The sequence below is a fragment of the Miniopterus natalensis genome, chromosome 5, assembly GCF_054644295.1.
Source record: "Miniopterus natalensis isolate mMinNat1 chromosome 5, mMinNat1.hap1, whole genome shotgun sequence".
NCBI lineage: Eukaryota > Metazoa > Chordata > Mammalia > Chiroptera > Miniopteridae > Miniopterus > Miniopterus natalensis.
Window position 1 is genome coordinate 28,007,288 of NC_142085.1, and position 27,269 is coordinate 28,034,556.

General features: G+C 37.3%; 1 protein-coding gene across 3 annotated transcripts; it reads right to left on the bottom strand.

The window, feature by feature from the left end:
• Positions 1-143: 143 nt before the first annotated feature.
• On the bottom strand, positions 144-25,522 carry LGSN (lengsin, lens protein with glutamine synthetase domain). 3 transcript variants are annotated; one of them, XM_016197250.2, is made up of 5 exons: positions 25,427-25,522; positions 12,229-12,358; positions 11,284-11,478; positions 5,834-6,000; positions 144-1,340 (listed from the first exon to the last, which is right to left on the bottom strand). In XM_016197250.2, the coding sequence occupies exons 1-5, from the start codon at positions 25,520-25,522 to the stop codon at positions 144-146; spliced, it is 1,785 nt and encodes a 594-aa protein (XP_016052736.2). The 3 variants fall into 3 exon arrangements, with proteins under 3 accessions (XP_016052736.2, XP_087673266.1, XP_087673267.1); XM_087817141.1 differs by lacking the exons at positions 11,284-11,478; positions 25,427-25,522 and having other exon boundaries at positions 626-720; positions 1,142-1,340; positions 12,229-12,337; XM_087817140.1 differs by lacking the exons at positions 11,284-11,478; positions 25,427-25,522 and having other exon boundaries at positions 12,229-12,337.
• Between the last annotated feature and the right edge of the window lie 1,747 nt (positions 25,523-27,269).

The following is a 27,269-nucleotide window of genomic DNA, read 5'->3' on the forward strand; positions in this document are numbered from 1 at the left end:
AAATAAAAGAGCCACAGCATTTGTAATGTTCTTGTTAATTATAAAAGTTCAATCTTTTCTCTCTGGTAGATAGATCAGCTACTTAAGTAAAAAAAAAAAAAAAAAAAAATCACAACTCTAAAGGAATAGTTAAGGGATCCATTCTAAATGAAATACTCTAAGAATTTATTTCTCTCAGCATCTGTTTCTTCATTTTCCAGCTCATACTTCTTCATGGCAATAAAATACCGAATAAAAGTTTCTCCTAGAGCCTGTCTCAGGCATTGATCTTCCTCAAGCGCCACAAGGGCATCTTCCAGTTTCAAAGGGATCTCAGGAGCTTTCGATTGATAAAGCTCGGTGCTGTCCTCGGGACCAGCCAAGGCACCGTCGCTGCCTTGAAGTCCATCCAAACCTGCTGCTACGGTCGCGGCCAGCACCAGGTACGGATTTGCTGTTGCTGACCCCAGTTTATTTTCTATCCGGGTGCCCTTCTCCCCATGACACTTGATATTAAAAGCGCAGCTGTTGTCATTATAGCCCCAGGTCGCCGGCACGCTCGCCTTCTGGTCCTTGCTGTCCCTGGAGTAGCGCTTTCGGCAGCTGACAGCAGGGGCCAGGAGGCAGCTGAGCGCGGCCGAGTGCTTCAGGAGCCCGGCCAGCCATCGCTCCCCAGCCCCTGCGAGCTGCCCGGCTCCAGGGCTGCAGAACATATTTTCCTTTCCTCCGACATCCCAGAGGCTATGAGACAAAATGCCTGAATTGCAGAACCCAGTCTCGATGAAGAAGCTGGTGAGGTAATTGTATCTCCTGGCCACTTCTTTGACGCCTGTTCTGAGGGTAAATGCATGATCCGCTGAACTGATGCCAAATTGGGGCAGAAAACAGATTTCCACCTGCCCAGGCCTGGTGGAGGAGGAGAAGCTCTCGACGCTGGCCCCGGTGCGATTCAAACCACCCACCAGCTCCTGGATGAAGGGCTGGTCGTGGTCGTTGAGCAGCGTGGCAGCCGGGAAGGAGAGGGCCTTTGGATTGATCATCTCGGGGACACCAAAACTGCAGAAGTCATAGATGAACGCCGAGAGCAGGGAAAAGCCCGAGTCCTGCAGCTGGCGCAGCTGCCTCTTGGCGATGTGCCGTGGGGAAGTCAGCAGAGGCTCGCCCGTCACAGTGAATGTGTCACATATCACTCTGGCCGTTCTCTCGGCCCATGGCAAAACCCTAAAGGTTGACAACTCTGGCACCAGGACTATGTCGCTGTTAAAACATGTGGCTCGTATGTGATCCACTTCTTTGTCTTTGGGATTCGGTATCAATTCAAGATAACCTCGGGGCATGAAAACACCGTGGATTGCTTTTTCCTGAAGAAGTTAAAGAATAGGGCAATTAGGTTTCGAAACTTGAAAACAAAAGAAAAGGTGGGGAGGGGGGACTTGCTACTGAGGAAAAATTTGTGTTTAACATCTATTAGTTAACATTAACTTAATATTAACTTAATTTTAAGTATTTTGAAATAAAACCCCAATGGTACTTTTATCAACAACTCATTATGTTAGCCTTACAGGCTTTATAGGCTCTTGAATCTGAAAATAGTCATCGTAAGTAAAATGTCTTTATAGCAAATGACAGAGGTGAAGTAAAGCCTTTGGAACTATTTGAAATGATCACATAACCAAAAGTATTTTTCAAAGCTCTTTTTATTATATGGCATAGTTCCTAATACTGTACTTTGGCTTGTCCTATTGTGATCCCCATAGTTAACTGACTCTCAGAAGTCTACAATAAAGAATTCTCAGTCCCTCTCAGAGAGCTGAGTGTAGTCAGTCCTACAACAGACAGGACAGCCATCCTAACACAGGGGAGCCAGGTCTTCTGACAGCTGCATTCCTCTCTTCATTCACTTTTACATCCCAGTTAAGAATTAGCTACCTCACAGTCTCACAGAGTCCCAGAAACATTGCCCGTGAATGTGGACCTATATCTCAACAGTTACCATTTCCAAAATATTATAGCCTTCAAGTCACCATGAACTGGGGGTCACCAAATCTGACTTCCAGTCCTGGCTCTTCCATTAATTATTTGTGTGAAGTTAGGCAAGTCACTGGACTATGTACCTCGGCATCCACGTCTGCGAAACAGAAGTGTTAAACTAGGTGACTGCTAAGGCACTTTCTAGCCATATACCTTTTGGGTTCGATGGATTTGGTCATTTATTTAACTTTGCTATTTGCAAAACAACACGAAAGTGATGAGGTTATAATGCCAAACAAACACAAAAAACAATTTCTAGAAATTGTGTAAGAGGAATAGCAACAAGGCTTCATGTGTTGAAGGTTTTATGTTAATGGATGGAGAAAAGACAGACTGTAAAGTCTGGTTCCCATGATGTCAGTGAGCATTATGAGGTTCATAAAACACACTGACATTCTGCAAGCCAGATTGCTTCTCATATTACCTCCAAACCCCAACAGCATGGCTACCAAAGAGGTGCTGGTGCTAGCAGACACAATCTACTAGTCCACTCTTCTGCCTTTGACCGTGAACCGCTGTCTCCTACACTTTCCACCATCTCCACACGTATTTTCAAATGCCATTCAACTTGGCTGATCCAAAGCTGCTTTTACCAGCGATAAAGCTGAGTAAGACAAGCACTATTCATCTGCTGCTTAATTTTTCAACTCACTAATGGATTTATATATATAAACTTTACACACACACACACACACATTGTGGGATGTTGGAGTACTTTAGTGAGAAATCCTTTAATTCGAATTTTCACTGTAAGAAATAATGTTATTTCCCTAACTTGTCAATTTTTAGTTTGAAAATCTGTATGTTAGTTCTATATCTAAAATGAGGGGTAATGTATTTTATTCATGAGATCTCCAAGAGTTCCTGCAATTTAAATCTGTGTTTGCATTCACTTGGTTGTGAACAGTAGAGAAAACCTGCTACCATTTTACTCTTTATGAATTTAAAGAATAGTAAAAAGTCATTCTTTACTCTTCTGGTTATTTAATCTGTCTTTTCCTGAGCACTCTTTTCTAACTGTCATTTTCTTTATTCTTTTATGAACATTCAGAATGCAAACTACTCTTTATGAGTAGTGGGAAATATATAAATGTATATATACAGATCTTGTTTGTGACAATCGTTATCTTAAAGTATGTTTATAAATACAAATGCTAGAAAAACTTCACACTGCAATATAAATCACCAGGGACTCAATAAAAATTCTTACAGAATAGCTCATATCTCTACGATAAATGAAGTCTGGGCCATAGTAGAGGTCACCTTTTGAAGTAATCAAAGAATTAGTTATGAGTTCTATAGCAATAATATCATGTTTTGATTAAATCAAAGATAGAAAGAATCTATATTATCTGCATATAATTTAAATGAAAACCAAGCCATTGGCAGAACAGGTAGTATAAGTTAGTTGTGAGGTATAAATAAAGTAATGTTTGTAAGACATTGAGCACAGCTCCAGGCACATGGTGAGTTTTCTTAAAATGTAGATACCGCCCGGCCAATATGGCTCAGCGGTTGAGCATCGACCTATGATCCAGGAGATGGAGGTTCCATTCCCAGTCAGGGCACATGCCCGGGTTGCAGCCTCGATCCCCAGTGCGGAGCGTACAAGAGGCAGCCGATCAATGACTCTCATCATTGATGTTTCTATCTCTCTCTCTTTCCCTCTCCCTTTCTTGCTCTGAAATCAATAAGGACATATTTAAAAATAAAAAAGTAGATACCATCATTATCAGAGGTTCCCCATTTGGCCTTTTCCAATTATATAACGGTCTTTTTCTCTATTCTTAGTCGATAGTTTGTTTTTTATAAAAATCAATGTTTTTTCAATTTTATAAGAAAGAACACTTAGCTCAAATTAACAATATAAAAGCAGAGCTGGAGACAGAAGGTGCAGTAAAAAAGGGGAGTGGGGAGGCAGTGGAAATAGAAGTGAGGAATCCAGGTTCTAGCACTAACTACCTGTCCTATGTTTTAAAAGCTTTCCTTAACTTCCCTGGGCTTTACTCTCCGCCTGTATAAATGAAGACAATAGGTTAAATTATCTGTTATATCCTTTCATGGTCTAACAATAATTTTCAAATTGATACTTTATTTTCCACAAATAGAAAAAGGTTTTAAAATTACTTTATAAAGATTAAAATTACTTTTCTCTAAGCCATTGGCAAATTCAAATTATCGACTCCATTCTTTGTTTAATGAACTTCCCATACAGAATTGTGTGTGTGTACAATGTTTAGATTGGTTTGCACAGATGAGCCTATTTTTAACCTATCCATGATAAATTTTCCAAAAGGAATTTAATCTTAAATTATAAATATTCATGATGCAAATAAATACTCATTTATACCTTCAAAAGTTCCAAAATAAAGTTGAATTGTTTTGTTAAAAAATATATAGATACTGTATAATCATTAAATAAGAATAAAATAATAACGAGGTAATGAAAAGGGTACTGAAATGGGTTAGAAAACTGGGGTTAGGAAAAAACAGCAATTGAGATAAAGTGTAATGAGTTACATTAAAATTTTCATGCTAGACAAACTTTTTCCCTATCTCAGCTTCAGAAAAATAAAAGTGGTTCTTATGTGGGACATTGAACAAGATAGTGGAAAATATTTTCAAAAGCATTTTAAAAAATAGAATGCAGACATTTTCTCTGTGCATTGATTATATCAATCCTCAACAAATGTAGGGAGCATATTAAGTTATGTTTTCATAAAGGAGTTCCATTGGGGAACTAGAGTCAGACTTTAAAAAATGTAGATTCAGATGCCATTAATGGAATAAATTACTAGAATTTGACAAAAACTGAACAGCAAACAGTTTTGTATGGAGGTCTCTGGCAAGCGCCTGAAGTGCCAGTTGTTTCCTTATTGATTGAAAGAAATTCATGTGAATTAGATTGTTGGCCTATCCACAGTAAACTTCACATTTTTGTGATCAAAATTAACCAACATGTGTTCTTGCCTGGATAAAGAAGAAACAATATCCGCAGGCTGATCTAAAGAATTTCTTAAGATACAAATTTGAATCTGTTGGCATTTTTTTAAAAGGTGTTTTGAAGATGTCTGGTTTTTTCCAACATAAAGCAAATGAGAAAAATTACAATTTGATATTACAGTAATAACAATGATATATTTTTAATTAGAGGATGCTTAACTTTTATACTTTTTATGTAATACTGACTGATGTCTCTTCCTTAAAAATGATGTTTCAGTAGCACAATAAACCTGTCATTAAAATAAACACATGATATAAACTGGGGGGAAAAAATCTTAGAACATATCCAAAGATGCAATATTTCTTGATATCATTATTTTTGAGAACTCAATATTTATTAAGTCATCCAAGGACGATAGGGTATTTCTTATCAGAATTAGAAGCTAAAAGAGATATGCTTTTAATCTAGCAAATTCTTTCTATTTAATTATTTTATTCCTTTTATATTTGCTCCTGGGTCTTCTGTTGCAATTTTCTCATGTCAAACAAAATATAATCTTCATAACTGCAGTGAGAGAGAAAAGATAATTCTGTAGAGGGAAATTATTCAAAGCAGAAGGACTAAAATTACCAGTCTTAATTAGTTTTATATTTCTACTGGGTAAAGGAATGGCTGTTTGGGAGATGAAAGTATGTGTTCAGCTCCTTGGGGAGAAATAATGTGTTTGGGAAGGGACAAGGGAAGAAACAAAATAAAGTATTGGTTTTCAGCTAAACTTGCTGTATGGATTACAATAAAGTAAGAAAGAGTAATCAGGGCCATTTGCTTGCTAACGGTCATGAAATTACATTCAGTCAGAACTGTGTTTGTAAAACTCACCTGGAAGAAGTGTGCAGGGATACTCTTAGACCTGGACACCCCATGGAGATCTGTTGCTTCAAATCGCACAAACTGAAGGTGCTTTCTGGCCATCTCTTGTTTAATGGCCTTCATTCTAGAGGAAAGTTGAGGTACCGTTGGAATTTTTGTGCTGTCCCTGGTGTTATCTGTAAAACAAAGAATGGTTCTAACATATTAAACCATGATGAAATGAGAAGCAAATGGAGGCAGTGAATTATTCATTATGATTATTAACAAAAGCATCATATATTCATGTCATTGGCTTAGAGTTAGAGATCTCACCTTTCTCACTCTGTCTTTAAGGTATTCCCAAGAATATTGTCTCTAAACAGCCTAAGAAATTGTTTCTCACTTGGGACTAGGTGAAAGTTAGCATTATTTGCATAAGTATATAGCAACATCATATGTAAATACTTACTGAAAATGCCTTTGCTTATGGAAATTAGAATATATTTGCATAATAGGACAGCTTTGCCACCATATAAATCTGTTTATAGATGACTACCATTAAAAACACTTTGGGCTCCTTGAACTAACTGATAATACCTAAATTAAAAGTTCCTGTATGTTTTTGGTTTTGTTCTGTTTGCTAAAAGGGCTTTATATCTTTAAAATGTCATCTGAATCTAAGGCATCTACATCTTTCTGTCAAATTTGTGTAAATAAGCAAACAAAAGTCTTTTTCAAGAATAGGAGTCTTGGAGATGAAAGATCTAGAGTGAGTACTCAATTTTAAAATTAGAAACCTAGAGCAACCAGAAAACAAAAGATGGAATGACCAAACGGGTATTGGAAGTCCCCAGATATAAATAATAATTCTAAAATTAGAAACATAACAAAAAAATATTATTTTCAAGACTATTAAGATAGTCTTTATATTCTAAAACTTTAGAATTAGAAGAGACTTTGGAGATAAACAATCTATTCCAATCAGCTCATTAGCCTGAGTCCCACTGAGGTACCATGAGGTTCCCAAAATCACACTCTCAATTCATTGCCGAAATTGAAGCTAAAATCTGAACCTTTGATTTCCAGTGGGTGGCTCATCACCATAAATTACTGAATATATCTAAAGCACATAGAGGGTCAGGCACATAGTGCCCATCATAAATGTTAGCTACTGTCAGACCCTTTAGGAGACGCAGCAAACTGTAGGGATTCCACACAAACATTAGCGCCCACCTGCCTCCCTCCAAATCCTGCCTTTGCCCCAGTAACTTTCTTATTCTCTGTGCCTCAGCTTTCTCATTGATACAATATCTATAGGCTTGTTATGACAATTAAAGCCTATATCGTAGGCTTGTCATGACAATTAAACAAGCTTTTTAACAGTTCCTGGAAGACAGCACCATATAAGTGTTTCCTAAATGCACAGAGTGAGCACAACTGCCGTAAGTCTAGTAACGATACCATGATCATATCCGAATTGAATACCCATCAATCTGTCACATCACTGACATCGAGCAACTATAATTTTAAAGTGATACCTGGGCATCCTTCTTCACATATAATTAGGTTTTAAAAATAAGCATAAAGATTGACAGTTTAAAAATATAGATTAAGTAGATTTAAAGTACACGAAGCATGAGGAAAACAAATCACCGGTTCCACCTGTGCAAATATATTAGAGATAATGTCCTGTTACTGATACATTTGGCTACACTGAGACTCCTGAGGGTTTATAACTGCCTTCCATTTAACACAAACAATTAAGCTGTAGCAATTATAGTATTTCATGCTAAATTAGCAGTTGCTGTGTTCCCAACCTATTCTGAATTATTGGGTATTCTGCCCAAGTTAAATAATTCTCCTTCAAAAAAAGAAAATTTATAAGCATTTTAAAGTATGGAATTTTTCAGATAATCAGTATTCTAACGTCTTAAGCAATTATATATAAGCTATAAATATTTTAACAACATTTAAAAAAATCAGAATGCATCTCCTAATAAAGGAGTAAGGTCATTTTATTGGTTCACCAGTAATAAGAGTACAGGTAATCCTAATAGTTCTTTATTTTATCTGTATCTTCTAAAGTTTCTATAATAAATATGTATTATTTTAAAATAAGAAAAGTATTGATCCACTCAAGATAATTTTTTTTTTTTAGTTACCACTACTATTTATACTGGACATAGTCTAGAAATCTGCAAAAAAAAATCCCTGCCCTCATACAGCTTTATATTATTGAATGAGGGAACTATAGACAATAACCATGCCATTGAATGCAAAGCTGAGATAACTTATGGTGAAAAACGCTGAAAAAGTGAATAAAGCCTAATCACCTGGAATATTAATTCTATGAGATTGAATCACAATGTGCACAGGTCCAACCACTGATTCAGTTTAAGATCACCAAGTTGCAGTATGGCAAGACAATGAATATATATATTAGTTTGCTAGGGCTGCCATAACAAACACCACAGACCAGGTAGCTTTAACAGAAATTTATTGTCTTATAGTTCTAGAGGGTAGAGGTCCAAGAATAAGGTGTCAGGAGGGTTGGTTTCTTCTAAGAACCTCTCTCTTTACAGGTGCCTGTCTTCTTTACATGGTCTTCCCTCTATGTGCATATGTATCTTTATTTCTTTTTCTTACAAGGACACCAGTCATATTGGACTTAGGGGAAACCTTACATAGCTCACTCAACATTAATTACCTCTTTTAAAATCTCAACTCCAATTACAGTCATGTTATGAGGTACTAGGGGTTTGGACTTCAACACATGAATTTTGAAGAGACACAATTTAGTCCATAACAATATATCATCTTGTTCTCGTTTCCTTCAAAGCCCTCGTCACCACCTGCGTATTTGTTGTATGAACACGTTATTGTCTGTCTTTCCCCACCTGCATGTCGGTTCCAAGAGCAAGAGCTGAGCTTTACCTGCTGCTGTATCCCTAGTACCTGTAGCAGAACAAACATATCATAGGCACTCAATGGCTTTAGTAAAGGGATATATTAATTAATTAATTTAATTAATTGATTAATTAATTAATCAATACATGCTATGTGATTTGACCTTGTCTGATTAACAAGCAAAAATTGACATCACATATTTTGGCAAGTATCCTAACTATCGATTTTGCATTTAAAAGTTCAATTATTTCACCAACTGTAAGAACCCTATCCAATCTAATTTCATTTTCAAGGCAGTAACTAATCTTGCTGCATCATTGTCTGAATTTCTTTTCTTCAAATAAATCATACTTGTTGGTTACAATTAAACCTGTTGGTCAGCCCTTCCCAGATGCCCATGATGAATAGCAGGCAGATAATTGCCAGTTCAGGGTCTCATTTTTTTTCTTACAGTGTGGTTCTTGGGAGGTGTTCTCCTTTTCCATCCCCTCAAAGGACTCATAAATTAAATCAATGTGCTCTTTTAGAGGAAGTTTTACCACTGTGAGTGTTTGGGAGGGGGATCAGAAAATATATACCAAAAAAACCCACTTCCAAGCTCTGTAGCAACTGGAAGGCCTGTGTTCAGTGACAATGAGGACATACTTCAGTTGTAGAGAACAAGCCATGATCACTTACAAAAGGCAAATTAGTTAAGCATGTGGACTTTCAAAAATACCAATTCAGAAAGGGAAAAGTATATTTCAGAGTACACTCTGTAATCAGTCAGCTTATGGAATGCCGGAGATAATCTGCCACACTCCTTTCCAAGGGCCTCCCCTCCATCCACTGGCTGCTCTGAGAGCCACCCTGCTAATGCAAATGTACTCCACCCTCCTGCCATATCAAGTTAGCCCAGCAGTGCTGGAAAGCCCCAGTGGCAGAATAACCTGTACAAAGCAGGGACAGACACAACAAAATGTGGAAATGTGAGCAGGGGGGTGGGGACCTTTCCTTTGAATAAAAAAAATTATATATTTTTTACATATAAATATATATATATATATTTAATTCAGAGTAAATATCACAGAGAAGAAAATACTATGTTGAAATTCCTTGCACTTATTTTGAGGATGATTTTTATATTTAATTTTAAACTACGTATTTAAAATACACATGAAGGTGGTTTGTTTGGGTGTTGTAAAGTTTTTGGTGCTTAGCGCTAACGTAATCCTGCACTGGGCCAAAGAGGGAGCTCCTGAATTAACTAAGTTGAATCAATAATGGTACCCAAGCTCCTAGTTGATTTGTGCAAACATAGCTCATGACACAAGTTCTTTCCTCAGATTTTTTTGACTTGAGACTAAGAAATCATAAATTCCATCTCTCTTTTTGTGGAAAAGCCAATGTGGTCAGCAGGTGTTTTCATATTAGTCTTCCCAATGTTTAAATTTTTTTAATTAGTTGACACTCAAATATTAGAAAATTTTCATATAAAAATCTTGAGCTCAAGCTTCCCTTGATAAAACTAGATTTGGAACACTGGGTGGATATTTCTTCATAGCAACCATTGGCTGGAGCTCTGAGGTAGCCTGGACGGGACATGCATGCTCTAACTCATGGGTTGGAAAACACTGTCTCTAAAGGATCAGTTAGCAAATATTTGCAGCTTTGCAGGCTATATGATATCCATTGCAACTATGTCATTGTAACACAAAGCAGTCATAGACAACACATAAATATTATTTACAAAAGCCAGCCCTCAAGCAGAATTTGGTATCTGGGCTGTAGTTTGTCAACCTCTGCTCTAGTTTCTCACAGCCAGTACCACTCCCTATTTTCTTATACCAGCCCACCTCACTCATTTGTTTATTTGACTGGCCCCTATGGCACTTATGATGATAATCTCTGATGCTCGAGGACTCTCAGTGCTCATGCTTTTCCTGGAGAAATTCATGAAACCAAAAGCACAGAAAAATGCAGAGATAAGAAATGGTATGATAGGCAGATTTTCACACCCTAAACCCTGGAACCTGTACATTATGCCAAACTGCATGGCAAAAGGGACTTTGAAGATATAATTAAGGTTATATAAAAACTTTAATTATCTTAGATTATCCAGGTGGGCCCTTAAAAGTGGAGAACTTTCTTCAGGTGTAGACAGAAAAGAAGTGTGGAAGAAGGGGAATTCGAAGAGATTCTAAACATGAGAAGGATTTGAGACATTGCTGGCTCTGAGATATAGAACCAGAGAGAGGATTCTAGGAGGTAAGGGCCACCCCAATTGACAGCCAGCAAGGAAATAGGAACCTCAGTCCTACAACTGTAAGGACTGAATGAACTGGAAGTGGATAGTGCTTTAGAGTCTCCAGCCAAGAACCCAGAGGTCTTACACTCTGATGTTGACCTGAAAAAGAGAGCACTTTATAAAAGAAAACTGTAAAGCACTTTATAAATGATAGCCTTATAAATTCTTTTAAGTATTCTGACTCCCAGGCTAGCATTCCTCAACCAACATCTCACTATTTCTAATTTAAATACAAATTTGGGATTAGTGGCTGGAACCATATGCCAGTTTGTCCCAGAGTCCTTACCAGTACAGCTGGAGTCTGGGTCGAATTCACCACCAGGAGGGCTCTCCAATGTTTTGAGAGGGGAGGGTTTTATCACTGTTGTCTGATCCTGGAAGTCCTTGTCATCTTGTGGATGAGATTCAGCAGAGCCAGGTCCCACAACTGGTTTGCTTGTATCCCCTAATTTGTGGCACACCATTTCTTTTTTTATCTTTTCTGTAGTAATAAAAAAAAGTGTTAAGGCATGTTGCCATTGTTTTCAACTGTCATTCAATATGGACAGAAATGCTTGAGGAAACAATTTATTCCTAGGCAGTGACATACCAAACAAGGGACAGTGGGCATCATCCACCCTAGCTGCAGGCCATAAGGCAGAATTTAAAAACAATTTTAAGAATCTATAAAGAGTCTGACTGCTTTTGATTGTTGCCATGCACTGGCCGTTCCTACTGACTGGCCTTGGAAAAGACCACTATTTCTAGAATTGAGTCTGTTGTCCAAGTTAACTCCTGGTTTCAGCACTGTTTCAGACCCATTAGAGTCTAGTTGGAACTCCAGCATGTGGTATGAAAGCGTGCTCCACACCTTTTTTGTGCCTCCCAGATCTTCAGTAATGACCTTCGTGCTCATTTGCAGAACAGACATGGGGCTCTCTTCTTACTTGTATGTTTCTTCTTTTATGTTCTCTCTTTTTCCCCACTATATCTCCTCGTTCTACCCCCTTTAAATTCAGAACATTTTGACATTGTTTTCATAAATTTACCATCTTTTATGTTGCCCATATAGAAATAAATTTTATTTGTTTTTGCTTCTTCCATAGAAGAAAAGCAAGTTTATTATGAAAATGTGGACCAAAGAGAGATTGTCATTGACCACATATTTTTGAGGGATAATAGTAGCATGATATTTGAGATTGAGAGTCTCACACTCTACTGATTAAGCTAGCTGAGCAGCTGTACAAGGTACCTTTTGAGTTGGATAAGTCCATCTGTCCTATTTCAGCTGAAGGAATTTGTGATTTCATGACTTTCTTTCTTGTCCTTCTTAACTTACTCATCCTGCTGCCTTCGGTCTCATTACCTCCATCTTTCGCATCCTGTAATAGTTAATAAACAAAAAGTCCAATAACAGATCATGCACACAACTAAATTTGGTTGTCAAGAAGGTCTGATAAGCCCGACCAGCATGGCCCAGCGTTTGAGCATAGATCCATGATCCAGGAGACCGCAGAGCGATTCCCGGTCAGGGCACATGCCCGGGTTGGGGGCTCAATCCCCAGTAGGGGATGAGCAGGAGGCAGCCGACCACTGACTCTCTTTCATCATTGATGTTTCTATCTCTTTCTTCCTCTCCCTTACTCTCTTTGAAATCAATAAAAACATTAAAAAAAAAAAAAATGTTAAAGTGTTGGGTTTTTTTAAGCTGACACTGACACTGGTATTTTTAATGTTTTTAACAAAAACATTATGGTTTCAGGGAAAACTAAAGTGTCAGGGCCAGACTCAAAAACTACATTCTAAAATGTTTTGAACTCTTGTCTTTTTGAAGAGCAGGCTCTGGGAAGTTCCATATCTGGGGGCAAGTTATATAAATACATGACCAGAGTGGCTGCTGGGGCACAGTTGCATCCATCAATAAAACCAATTCAGCCTCTGAAGACTGAAAGAGGGGGAAAATTTGTGTGTGTGTTTCTATGTAATTATGATATATTTGATTCTATATTAACATAGATATATTTCACAAGATAAAATCTTTTTGTTATTTTAAAGTTTCACTTTTTAGAATATTGTCATCTTTTTCACTCCAGATAATCTTATACTTGGATCATATGATACTTATTGTGAGATAGTTTTTTTCTAGTAGTTTATGATTTTACTTAAATATTTGTGTAAAACCCTGGCCAGTTTTGCTCAGTGGTTAGAGCATCAGCCAGTAGACTGAAGGGTCCTGGGTTCGATTCCAGCCAAGGGTTGCAGGCTCATTTGCAGGCTCAATCCCACAGGGCGTGTGTGGGAGGCAACCAATCAATGTGTCTCTTTCACATCACTGTTTCTCTTTCTTCCTTCCACTCTCTCTGAAAAGCAATGGAAAAAAATGTTCTCAGGTGAGGATTAAAAAAAGAATAATAATAAAATTAAAATAAATAAATACTTGTGTAAAATTTCCGAATACACTTCTGATAGGATTCTGATAGAAATATACTAACCTATTGTGCATATTTACCATTTCTAAAATGACATTGCCAGAAATGTACATTATATCATAGTATTTTGGGTAAATATTTTTATAAATATATGCCTTTGTTTTTTTTTTAAAGAAGTCTTGTTTAGAAAATGAAATATTTGGGCAGGTATATAAATATCAAAGAAAACTGAGCAGACTAGCATTTACATTAGTTTAACTCTTTGGGGATCACTTAATATACAGGTCAAAGAAATCTAATGAGATAAACTTTAAGATTTCTTCCAGCTTCGGACTCTAACATAAAACTGACATAAGAATATGCTAAAATTGAGCACTTTGCCAGGCACCTTTCCTGAGCATACCAGTATCCTCAAGGTAGTTGAATCTCCATTTTACAAGTGATAAAAGTGATAGCCCAAGACCACATGAGTGAATGGAAGATGAAGTTTACAAACAGCTCTTCTGATTTCCAAATGCCATTCTGCTTCCAAAATGCCAGAGACTCAAGCCCAGAGAAAGTTCATTTTTGTAACATTCACATGTCTTCATATAATACAGATGAACAGGAAAAGTTTCTTAAGAAAACAACACAGACAATTCACCTGGTTACTAACCTGGGAAATTCACCAATAAAAACCCAAGAACTAAGTCATAATCCGTGCCTCTGACTTCATAGTAGATGCTCAAAAAAAGTTTTTGTCAGATGAAGAATACATTTAGTCCAGTCCTTTGACTTTCTCTTACATACGAAGATGACCAGAGTACAGACATAGCTATAATAGCTGAAACTAATTTAGGGGATTCCCGGTTTATCTCGCCTACAGTAGAGTATTTTTATTCTCCTTAATCTTTCAATTTAGTTAGAATATGAATGGTGTTTCATTTAAAAACATATTAGCCAGGATTCATGTGGTTTGAGTTCTAATTCTGACTTTTAACTAAGTAGCAAGTCCTACTGAAACTTTGATGTTTTCATCTAGAAACACTGAGATAAATACAAATGCTCAGCAAGTATATTAACATTTTACAAGTATTTTATAACCAGACAATATTATGTCTCATTTAATACTTATAAAACACCCAGGGAACATTGCTATTGTCTAAATTTTTGCCAAGGCAGAAATAGGTCCACAGGAGTTAAATTTGTTCAAGGCCATATGACTGCCATGGAAGAACAGGAATTATTCAAGGAGCTTCCCACATCACCACAGCCTGACAGTTGAACTAGATGGAATTCCAATTTGAATAGTATCTGTGTGACTCATAAAAACTTGTTCACTCAACTTCCTCAATTACATATTATTTTGCAAATTTTTTTATAACTCTTTCCTGTGTAAGGGTTAAAACTATCTTAACTCATCACCAGCTTAAGCTTCATCAATCCAAATAATGAGAACTATGGGTAACCTGCGATCGGTAAGGCAAAGGCAAAGACATAAAAATAAATAAAACATGATCTCTTTCATAAAGAATCTTACAATCAAGAACTGGCAAGAAAGTATTGCTATGGAAATTGAAGACTTCAATGTTGTAAAGAAAGAGATTGGGGGAGTTCAGGGATAGCTAACTCAAATTCCAGCCAGATAACAAAGAGACACTGTGGGCTAGAGGTGAACACGGAGCTGACACCCTTTCCCAGGAAGGAGCCAACATGTGGCTCTAGCCAGTTGTTGCCATGACAAAATGTGGCCCCAGTGATGCCAATTTTTCAAATCTCCAAAGGCATGCCAGAAATCTGGATTTTTATGTTAAATTTTATGATTTTTTAAAAATGTTGGCAATTTATTTACAGTGTAAAGTAGAGAGTAAAGAAGAAAAGAAAGTTTCTCAACTACCACATAGAAGATCTCAGACTAGAATGCTGTTTAGAACATCAGCAGTTCTAGAGGGTCTCTGAGCTTAATGATAGCTGCAGTGACCTTATTTTTTTCCCCAGCAGTGGTACCTAGTATGGTACTGAGAGATGATGGTTAATATATTTAACTGTTAGCACAGCTAATAAAAATAACACTTTTATTGTATCTACTATGTGTTAAGTCTCTTCTAAATGCTCTGTTGAGATAGATACATTATCATCTCCATTTTAGAAGCGAGGAAAACTGAGTAAAAAAAAAACTAATTGGCCCCAAATCACACATCTTATAAGTAGTAGAGCTAGGATTTGAACGCAGGCAATTGACACTAGAGCACAAGTACTTAAAGTACCCTAAATGAATACTGTCAGTAAGAATGCCCCTGGGGTGCTGGGGTGCTGGGGGTTAGAGCAGAATTCTAGAGAGCTCCTACAGGGCCAGGTGTTAACTCTTTAGTTCACGGAATGTAGAGAGGTTCAAGAGACAGCCATAGACGTTTGGAGGATTTGGGGGGACTCTTTGCAGTTGCTTACCTACCAGTTTAGAAATGTTTCTCAAGCAGTCAGCAATGCAGTTGCAGCTGACAAATCTTCTGGTTGCACCTTTATGTTGAACAAGCAGTGCTTGGTGCATAGTAATACTCAATAGATGTTAGTCCTGATTGTTATTTACCCAGGCACCATGCACTACTGGGATCTCCGTTGGGAAGATACTTCATTTTAGGTTACCTCCTGGGTTACCCCTAACTTACAGGAGATGTCTCCCATTGAGTCAGACTTTAATGTCTTATATAAGCAGCACCAGACTCTGAACCCAATAAACTAAAGGAACCACTCAGATAAGTGAGTTATGTCAAGTAGTCTGAGGATTCTCAGAGGGGACCGTGTGTCCAACATTCTCCTACTTGGCCTCTAGTGCTGCTATTATTAAACAGGCAGGATATTTTATAAATAGAGTCTTCAGATAGCCAGAAAAACTAGGCCAAGTTTAAACAGAAAAAGGGACACTGAGCTGAAGACAGAGAAGAATGAAGTAAACCATGTTGGAGAAACCATGAGCATAAGCACAGATATTCAGTTTCATTTTGATCTCTTAGCATAAATGTGCAAACCTAATCCATGCCTAATGTAGACAATCTCAAAATTCTACCACAACAGGTTGATTCTGATTCTTTCCACATTTCCACCAGAGAAGTTTTTCCCACTTCAGAAATGTTTCTGCTCTCATTCCATCAGATGGCTCCTTTGTCTCATGCATAGGAATGGCCTTACAGAATGTCTTCTATTGCAAGGTATTTTCATAATTCATATTTTTATCATCACAGTGTTTCTTCTGAAAGTTGTGTATATGGATTCATATAAGTTTGTCATTTTGCATTTCAGCTCAGTGGTTTGATCAAATTAACTAAAAGAGGCTTAACCTAAAGAGATTCTGCCAAGCATTAAATATAGACCGTAATTTGACCTAATAACTTCCCTTCCAATAAGTAACCAGTGTTATTTACATTCTAAATATCACTGATTTTCTTCATTTACTTTTAATTTTCTCTAACAGTTAGCTTTTTAATGTCAATACTTTAAAAACCTTTGTTTTGACCCCTGACTTCTGGCTATAGTCTGAGATATAATCCTTTATACACTCTGATTTTGTTAATGATAAAGGTGCACAAAAAAAAGAAAACAAACCATGAAAATCACACAAGTTATAGCCTCTGTTAGAAATAACAGGGGGAAAGGATCAATGGTTATCAAATTTAAAAGAATATATCTAACTGAAAAGAAGTGTCTTCAGTTTTCTTAAAGTATTTTCTTCAAAGAAAAAGGGAAGAAAATGTATCAAAAATATTTACAGAAGAGATATTTCAAAGAGCACATCATAAACTTGCATCAGCTAATCTGAAAATATCGATACCTATTAACTCCTAGTCTTGCTTCTGGCAACCTTGCCTAAGAAAATAATTCAAAATATGTAAAGTTACATGTATGTCCAGTGCCACCGTTGTTATAATCGTGAAAACTTGAAAGCAGCTGAGATTAAAGTGGGATGAGTTGGATACATGGTGGCAACCCTTTCAGTGAATTCACCATCTAGAAATGAGTGCTTCCGCTCCCCGCCTGCTCCCCTGGCGCCACAGCCACCAGCCAGCTGTTCTCCCTGCTTTCAGTGTGACACTCTCCCGCTGTCCTCCACACTACTGCCCATGTTACTTTTCTAAGTCACAATTTTGGTCTTGTTATTGTTCTGCTTAGAATACTTCCCCAGTTTCCTTCAGGAAAAATTAGTATTCAAATTAGTATTATCTGAGACACTGCACGGTCCAGCCTTCCAATCTCTCCAGGCTCCATAGCTGGTCATTTTTTACGCACAAATCCTATCTCCATCTTGACAAAACTAGTTTTATTATCCTTGTAGCCAACGTTGTTTTCTTCTTGCCTTGCTATTATTGATTACCTAGCTTAACCCAGTGGATAGTTATCTACTCTTCTGGCCACAGCTCAGAATTAACCCAACTCTCTAAACAACTCGCTAGAACCACCCCATTCAAAGACGGCTAATTTTCTTCAATCCTCAGTGCAAGGAGATCCCTTCTTAAATTTTGTAGCCTGTTCAAATAAATCGTATTTATTGCCTTCCTCATCACAATTGGTAAACTTTTCAGTCTCCTCTCACTAAAATCTCACTTGGTGCCTTGTAAATAATTCTCAGTATCATTAAAGTAGCCTTCTTTCATCCACATACATTTTCTCCAAACCAAAAGGGAATGATTAGTTTAGCTCAAGTATTACAATCCCTGAAATGCCAAGTATCTATTTAGGTGCCTCTTCTAGAGGTAAGAGCCACTGAGGCTGTAAACCAAAGAACTAAGTAGGATCCCCAGTATCTTCTTGGGCAATCTAGGGCACAGATTACACTGGATAGGACAGTGGCCCCGGGGTGGGGGACATGCGGACTCTACAGGTATACTGTGAGGGAGATTTGGCAGTTTGCTGTTTAACTTGATATCGAACTTTATTATATCTTCCTCTATAAGAGAAAGAAAAAGAGCTAGAATGTTAGGAGTAGGAGGAAGAAAGAGGACAATTAGGAAAAAGGAAATTGTCGACAGGTAATGAGCGCTTTTCAAATGACATAACTGAGCCTCGGGCAGGAAGGTCACTTAAGTGGCAGAATCTGAATTTGAAACTAATGTTAAGCCCTCGATCTTTCCTGTGCGCTTTAGACGAGGAAGGGGATCCCTTTCCTGTCCGTTCTGGATGAGAAAGGTGGGCGGCTCTGGAGCTTCCCATTTCGCCTTCCAGGTGGGAGAGGCTCAGACAGTAGGGACGTGGGAAACTAAAGCTTGAGAGGGTGGGACCGGCCTGGCACAGTCACAGCAGAGAACGAAAAAGAACCCGCTCAAAAGCAAAAATGCTGAGGGTCCCACAAGTCCTGGAGGCTTTAGGGTTGCAGGGGCCCCAATCCACACCACACAAGAAATAATCTCTCCCTAGCAAAGCTCTGCTGGACACGTGAAAAACACAGGGTTGAGGTTTGTGAGGATATGAACTCAGGAAGACAATGAAGAAGTAAGGGGATGATATTGGCAAGTAAGAGACTAAAACGAAATGAAATCCAAGATAGATGGAATGAGGTGAAATCAGGAAAGACTGACGGAGCAAACCTAGTCAACCGATTGGACATTCCTAAAGGTGGCATTTTAAATGTATCCTTGTGCTTAATCTACTGCCTAGAAAAAAATAGAAATTTAATAAATATTTTCTAATGAATGAATGGCAGCTAAGGCCTACCATGTTGAGATACAAAATCCAAAGAGACATTTGACTCCGATCTCACCTTCATAAATGATTCCAAATAAGAGTCCTTTGGATGTCCAACAGGATCTGGTGTAACCCAGTAGGCTGATGTAATCAAAACAGTTTTTCTAGTGAAAATATCACATGAACTCCTTCAAATGTTTCTTGGGGAAGGGCTTGGAAAAAGAAAAGTTTCTGCTGGTGACAAGCTGCTCCACAACAGCTTTGTCCCTTTACCCCATTAATTTCACCTTTCTTTTGGGAGTTTTTCCCCCCACTATATTTATTCTCTAACCCACAACTTATCACCAGGAATATGATTACCCTCTTTAAGACATGGACAAAATCTTATTTCTCATAGCACAACTAAAACATGCTGTTTTCTAAACATTAATGAACAACATTAAAGAAATTTCGGAAACATTAAAAAAGAACCAATTATAAAATATATTTTCAGTTCTGGTAGTTAATTATGTTTGTAGACTCTGATCTATTCCACATCTTACTCAAGACTCTGCCCAAAATATTCTTCTTTCTACATATCTGGTTCACCACCCAGATAAATAAACATCATTTGGAGCTTATTTGAAAACATAGAACACTTATCTATGGTCTAGTAAGTGATTCAAGCAAGCTGTTTCTGCAAAGTCCCTTTAGTCTTACACAAAATTAGGAAATCTCTGAGATCATTATGCACAAGAACCCAAAAGACCACCAATTTCCAACTTACAGAAAATGAGATATTCTTAGGGACACATTACCCACAGAGCTACTTATCTTGAAAGCTAGACCTTCACTTGTATATTTTAAAAGAATTTTAATCCTTAAACTCTATTGCATTTTAGGAGGTTCCATCTGAATACATGGAATCTCTGGAGATTTCTGTTGTTCTTTGTTCTGTATTACAAATGTAATAATCCTCATTGCAAAAATTAAAAGGTACAGAAACTCATAAAGTAAAATGGAAAACTAACAATAAAGCAATGAAAGTTCTTTGTTTTCCTACAACTTTTAGATTTTTGACAAGTAAATATTTTCAGAAAGAGTTGTTTCTTATGACAATTCTTGTAATGGCTCATTTTCTGATATAAATTCTTTAATACTTGTTTCTAGTAAAGACTTAATGTGTCAATACTGATTGAAACTAAATACATTTTAAAATACACCAAAAATAGAAATTGAAGAGAATAGTTATAACACATTCATACCTCTTATTGACAAGTGACTTACTAAGACAACTCTACTTTGTATGAAATTAATTCATTTTTTCAACAACTACTTAGTGAATACCTAGAATACTAGATGATCTAGGAGAACTAAAGATGAATTATTTATTGTTTCATGGAACATCATATAACACGTGATTTTTTTTTTAAAAAAAGGTGTATGAGTATGTGTTATATAAATGAAAGAGGTACTATTAGAACCATTTTCCTGATGAGACAGCTAAGTCTCTAAACGATGCAGTAACTCACCTAATTTCACACCTAGGAAGTACAGAATCCAAATGGATGGTTTGAAACTCTTCTTTCATTTCTTCATGTTGACAATCTTTACAGACAACAAAGCACTAAAAACTAAAGATGTTGCCTTTAAGAATACTAAATGCTGAACAGTTTTATATAAAAGGCAGCAGGAAAGTTTCTTAACTTCACATTTCAATTTAATGTTCAGTAGAATCTCTTTCCTTTGAGGTGAAACTAAGCACAAAAGGAAAATACAGATAAATTTCTTGGACGTTACAGAGAACCAGAATTTTACTTACCATACTGAGCTAAAAATGGGATGGGCTACTTATAAAAGTGGCATGTTTCTCATCCTCACACACAATTGTGGAAGGGTTAGATAGTCCAATGTCAAGGATCAACATATAGTTTCCAGTCCTACCACCAGAGACACTCACCACTTTTACAATAAAATAACCTAGATCCAAGTTGGCAGATTAGGTGGGACCCTATTCTACCTATATATCCACATCCACACAAGAATTACTGAGAAACTATCATTAAAAAGAGCCTCTGTGTGGAAGAAGTGTCACAATGTGAATGATGTGGCTGCTCCTCATGTAAAGAGCGCTGGATCTCTCATCCATCCCAGCGAGATGGCAAAATACACAAGAGCAGCTCCAAGCCCAGAGCAATCTCACCTCTGCAGCATGACCATGCAAAATCTGCTGCAGAGCATTCTGTATGAGATGTACCTGACCACTAGTTTCAGAGAAGGGAAAAAATGATTTTCTACTGGTATAGCACCAAGCTATTTCTATAAGATGAAGCTAAATAATAAAGGAAACTACAGTAATAAAGGAAGCAAAACGTTTGATCAATTCCCTGAGCTTGGTGTTAGTACTGGTCTTATTTAGCATTTTCATAAGTGAACTGAAAAATAAATCTTCATATTTTCCAGAGAATTTTAAATTTTGCAGCTAAAAATATATTTATCTGTGTAGAGAGGATCAAAATAATTTCTGAAAACTTTGTGGATGGGCAAAAAAGCAATAAATGCACTTCAAAGGTAAGAAAAGACTTGTAGAGATTTTTTTCCTTTTTTTAATTTTTATTGACTTTATTGGGGTGGCATTGGTTAAGATATTGCGGAAATTTTTAAATATATGCATTTTATATAATGTATATTTATGAGATGGGTTCTGTAATACAGTATGAAATAAGATCCAAAAACATAGAACCTTCAGTGAAGATATCAACTAATGGGCTGCTACAGATAAAAATACTGAGCCTCATCAAAAGGAATATTTTAAATATGATAGGAGAAGGTATTTGATCTTTTAAAACTAGAATATGCCTAAAACTAGAATAATAAATATAGTTCTAGTCACTACACCTTAGGAAAACCTTAATGGGCTATAAATGGATAGCTTACTTATATAATGTATACCACATATAATTGTTATTATTATATAAAAGTGCAAATAAATTTCTATCGTGCAAAGAAAAGAGTGTAAAGCTCTTTAGGCTGTAAAACGAAATCTTAGTGGAGATATTACCGGTCAGTCTACAACACAACACAGGCGTTCTGATTTCAGTGACTCTTAAACCACTACATGTGAAACACAAACCTATTTTTAACGACAAGAGAAATGATACTTGAACTCAAAAAAAGGTAGGTTTAAGGTAAATAAAAGTTAATATAAAATGAACTAAGAACCTTGAAATCTGAAAACAAAACTGACTCCTAGAAGACAAAACACATTTAAAATATAAAAATAGAATTAGGAAGCTTTTTTAGAGTTGCACAGAAAACAGCATAAAGCAGGGAAAGTAGGGTAATTTGGGGCAGGTAAATCTCTGGCCTGAGCCCTGCCTGTGGAGGGTCAGCCACAGCCTCCAACAGAGCTGCATTAGTGCCCTGACACACAGACAGACAGACAGAGGCTGCAGAGCAGGATGGCCTTCTGGCCTCTCCCCGGTGGCACCCAGTCCTCCTGCCATGGGGATCATCAGCTCTGTGTCCACCTGCGCAGGCGTCTCCTGGGGGCGTCATAAGCCTCCACAGGGCAGAGAACAGATCTTCCCCAACTTGCTTGGCACATCACCTAGCTCAGTGCCAACACACAAGGTTTTTGATAAATTTTAATTATTCTGATGTTGCCATTTCCCTCAATTTCGCAACCTCGTACACCCAGACGGTCTGCTTTTGGGAATAAGAATGTGTTTTTGGTCTATTTTCTGTTCACCGCTGCTAAGAATTCGGCTGAATGCGTGGCTTTATGACATTGCTTTGAATAGGGAATCTCAGTAAAATATTCTTCAGGAAAATACCAACTCTAAGGTTAACAACTGTTCATTTTTCCTGAAGGTTCTGCTGAAGAATTTGTTCTGCTTGGGCAAGGGATGGTGCTCGCGGGTTTTCTTCACACACACAACCTGCCCTTCTGAATGCGTCGAGCCTTTGTTCAGCTGCCGTGTTCCTGCAGCCAGCCTCGTGCTGCTGGGCTCGCGTCACAGAGCATCTGGCGTGGAACACAATCCCTGTCCGTTTCCAGACATTAGTTAACTGGAAAAGGAATGTCACACGCCATCTCCTTCCCTCCTCCCACGTACTTTCCCTTCCCGAGGATAGGCCCCTCCTCAGCAGAGCACAAAGGAGGTTATTCAGTGGAGAGCTGGATCAAGTGGACGTCAAGGCTCACCTTTATTACATCCATTAAACACAGTGTTCCATCCCAGTTATCAAGCAGCTTTGTCCCAAAAGGGAGACTGTGTCTCTTGCTGTGAAAATGGTGCACTTTAAAATCATATTATTGGTTTTTCTATTCTCCTAAGAGTAAATAATCAGCATTAGACTGGTCTGGAGACAGGGTGACTCTCAAGAGTTTTCACAAAAGCTAGGTCACTTGGAATCCTTGGCTGAAGTTGTATGGGGTGGGAGAGAAAACACAGTTCTACTATAAGCTCAGAAATAGCAAAGCCTACTCCAATTTAATTAGAAATCAAAATTTCAAAGAGCTGCTGATGTGCATACTAATTGCTTTCTTTCTCTAAGCCATCACTTGCAGCTACAAATTTCCTTTCAGATAAATTGGTTGTCTTGCACAAACATGTCCATCATTTAATGCCTCTGACAATGATCCGTCACCGCTTGATAAGCCACAGCCACGCTGCAGTGAGTCCCTTCTTCACGTAGTCTTACCCAGTTTCATTCTTGTCTCCATCTCAAAACAAGCTCTTTATACTCAGTATATATAGCAGTGACCATTCTTCCTTAGGTTTTCATTTTTTTAATCTGTGTTTATTGATTTTAGAGAGAAGAAGGGAGAGGGAGGGAGAAAGAAACACAGATTGGCTGCCTCCTACACATCCCCTAATGGGGATCAAGCCTGAAACTTGGGCATTTGTTCTGACCCGGACAACACTCAACCAGCTGAGCCACACCGGCCAGGGCTTCCTTAGGTTTTTATCTGTCTTTTCCCCTAGATGAACAAAGAGCAAGGATCAGGTCTCTTCTCTATATGACACTATTCCAAATAGTGCATTGGTCTACCACGGTGCCTTGCACATAGGTTAGCTTCTTGCGTTATATTTTCTTAACTTCATCTAAAGAAAACTCACGCCTTCCAAGACTTGACCACAGCATGCCTCTCAGTCTACATTTCAGCTTTTCAGAAAAATGTCAGAAAAACAAGAGTAGAACTTAGGTACATACACATTAAGAACTAATGAGAAATGCTACATGTTGACAACTGAGTTTTTTTAATATATTCTAGAACAGATGAGTGGCTGTAACTATTCAAAATGCTGAACATTCAAAATTGGTTCTGTAAGGGACTAAAGTTTTGCCTCCCTGAAGATGCCGTTTTGAGATATTTATTTTAAGCTGTTTATTAAGGGGAGAAAAAAAAGACTCAGAAAGAACGTTGGCCTTTCCTATTTTCCTGCCCAAGAGATTCAGATAGAGAAATCTGCTTCAGGAAAGAGATTTTAGGATGTCATCTTAACCTAATTTGAATTAAGTGTGGTAAATAGGAGGGCTTCGGCCAGGGGCCTGTTAGCTAGATACCCGCTGTGTTCCACAGTTTCTGACAAGAAACTTACCTAACAAGAACTTGTCCGTCATGTGTTTTCCAGCCCATTCTCACTTCTATAATCTAATACCCCTTTTTCCCACCTTTTCTTCTTTGTCCAAAATGTCATATATGCCCAATTTTGCATCACTGTTTTGGAATTTCCATGCTTATGTGAATTCCCCAAGTGCATGTATTAAAATTTTATATTCTCCTGTTAACCTGTCTGTTAATTTGATATTAGCCCAGCTAGAAGAACTGAGGAGGTGGGAGGAAAAGTATTCCTTTTTTAGCCCCCACAGTTCTCAACTTTAATTATTTAACCTCAAAGCTTTTTTATTAGAATGAGACAAACGCTTTGAGGGAAACAAAAATTGTGCTCTTAATAACAATCAAAATAGCCATAAAAAATTTTATAGCATCCTTATGTTTCTGAAAGTCAGTGCTTAATGAAGTTATTTTAAATGGTTATTAAAACTAAGTGAGCTTTCCTAATGCAAATTCTGAATTTAGTTTTTTATTATATTTTATAAACTCAGTATGTAGTAGAGAAGAGAGTTTCTTCACAAACTTCTCCAAAGCAGACATAAAACAAATACAGGCATGCTGCCCTTATTCATACTGCCACTCGAATAGTTGACATACAATAGAAAGCTTTGCTGTCAGTATTTTGGTAAATAACATTTTAATTATCAACTTCATACCTCCTGCAGAAGGTCCCCTTCATTATTCATCTCACTTTTTTATTTAAGTCGCCCCTGGAAATCACAATATCCCCAACCAATGCATTCAACGTGTATTTATATGTATACCTGAAACAAACACTGTTGAAGATGAATTCCACAGAGGCTCTTTCCAGAGGGGTCTGGCAGGTAATAAAAGATAAACGCCCAATTCTGATGTGTCATGCCCAAGGCACAGTATTCAGGAAACACACTAGAAGAGTCGAATGACAAATGCCCATTTATGCCTGACTCCCTACAAACAAAGGCATACAAAGCTTCAAACTGCATTGATTGACTTTTTCTCCAACATACTGAATTTTTGTTATATAACAATTGTATTCTGGAATGAAATCTATTGTTAGAGTCAGATGAGGAACACTTATTAGACAATTGTGCAATCAAAGCCCACAGACAACAGCACAAATGGAAAAATACAGCTGTCAGTGACCCAGATTTTTACCAGTGGCAAAGATTTACTCATTTGTAATTCCCATTTTTATTTTCTTTTTTTAGGGTCCCTTCTGGCCTCTAAATTAATTCTGGTCATTTGTTATATAACTGAAGCCGCTATTCTTTAGCCTTTCCAATTCTCCAAATGTTCGTTTCTGACAAAGCCCAGCCCTTCCCAGCTAGCCACAATGAGCATAGAATTATCCACAGGCTGCCCTACATGGTCCCCTAACAACCTTAACTCAGTCAGAGGAAGTAGGGGAGGCTTTCTCAAAGGGCGTTCAAAATTATGCTTCTGCTGCCTTCAATTGTGACTTCAAGTGCAGTTGATGGGGGATGGGAGGGGAAGAGAGGGGAGAGGCTTTTGTCTGAATCAAATCAAATTCTCTAAGCATTTTCCGTGTATGAGCGTACAGTCTCCATAGCTGATCACTTCTATCTGGGACCTGTAGGCCTGAGGAAGCCCAGGCTGAATACTAAGAGAAAAGTACTGTCAGATATTTTCAGGACAAAAGGCCGAAGAAATATTTTCAAGAAAAATAAATGAATAAAATACCTCTTGTGTTGAAATGTTTGGGGAATAATTGAGATTGAATTTCTAATATATACATAGGATACTAAGTAACTGGACAAAAGGCAATTATTAACTCTATGGTAAACAAAAAATTACATGGGCATGGAAAAATAATAGTATAATAATACTACATGGCTGAACTGTGAATAGTTTTACATAATCATAATAATGTAAATACTAAATATAGATCATATTAAAGTTACAATAGTATTTTATTAAGAGGATTAGGATAATCAAAAGTGTGCTTGTGCATTCAGGGAAGAGGGAGAGAAAAAAGTTAAATCCTCATTTATTCAATGTGAGAAGTCAACAATAGTAATGTAAGTGCAACTTTTATAGATACTGAGTTAAAACAAAAAGATCCACCTCAAGAAATTGAGAATTGGTTGCCTTGGGAGGAGAAACAGCCATGAACTCTTTAAACTATAGGGATATATAATGTTAATTAACATGAGAATGGAAGGAGGGAAATGAATTGTTTATATTCTTTCTTCAAAAAGTTATTCTTTCTATTGTTGTATTTACTTGATCTTTTATTTTTTCTTTCTTTCTTTGATAATGTCATATTTAATTTCTCAATAGGTATACAGTTAGTCACTCTATCCTCTGGCCTTCCCAAAACTTTACATAACGCTTACCATGCTGTACTGTTTTTTTGTCTGTCTCTATATCTCCCACCTAAGCTATGAAAGCCTAGAGGGTTTGGATTCTGTTTTGTAACTCAAGCCTGTTGCATAATAAGAGATCAGTATACTTTTGTTGAATGAGTGAATGATGTCTGAGAGAGATTAAATTTTATTACCTGGGAGAAAAAATGCCCACATTCTATTATAAGAATTAAGTATGTATTGCCAAAGAACATATAGTCTCTTATGCCATCCTAAATCAAATTTTTATGATGGCTTA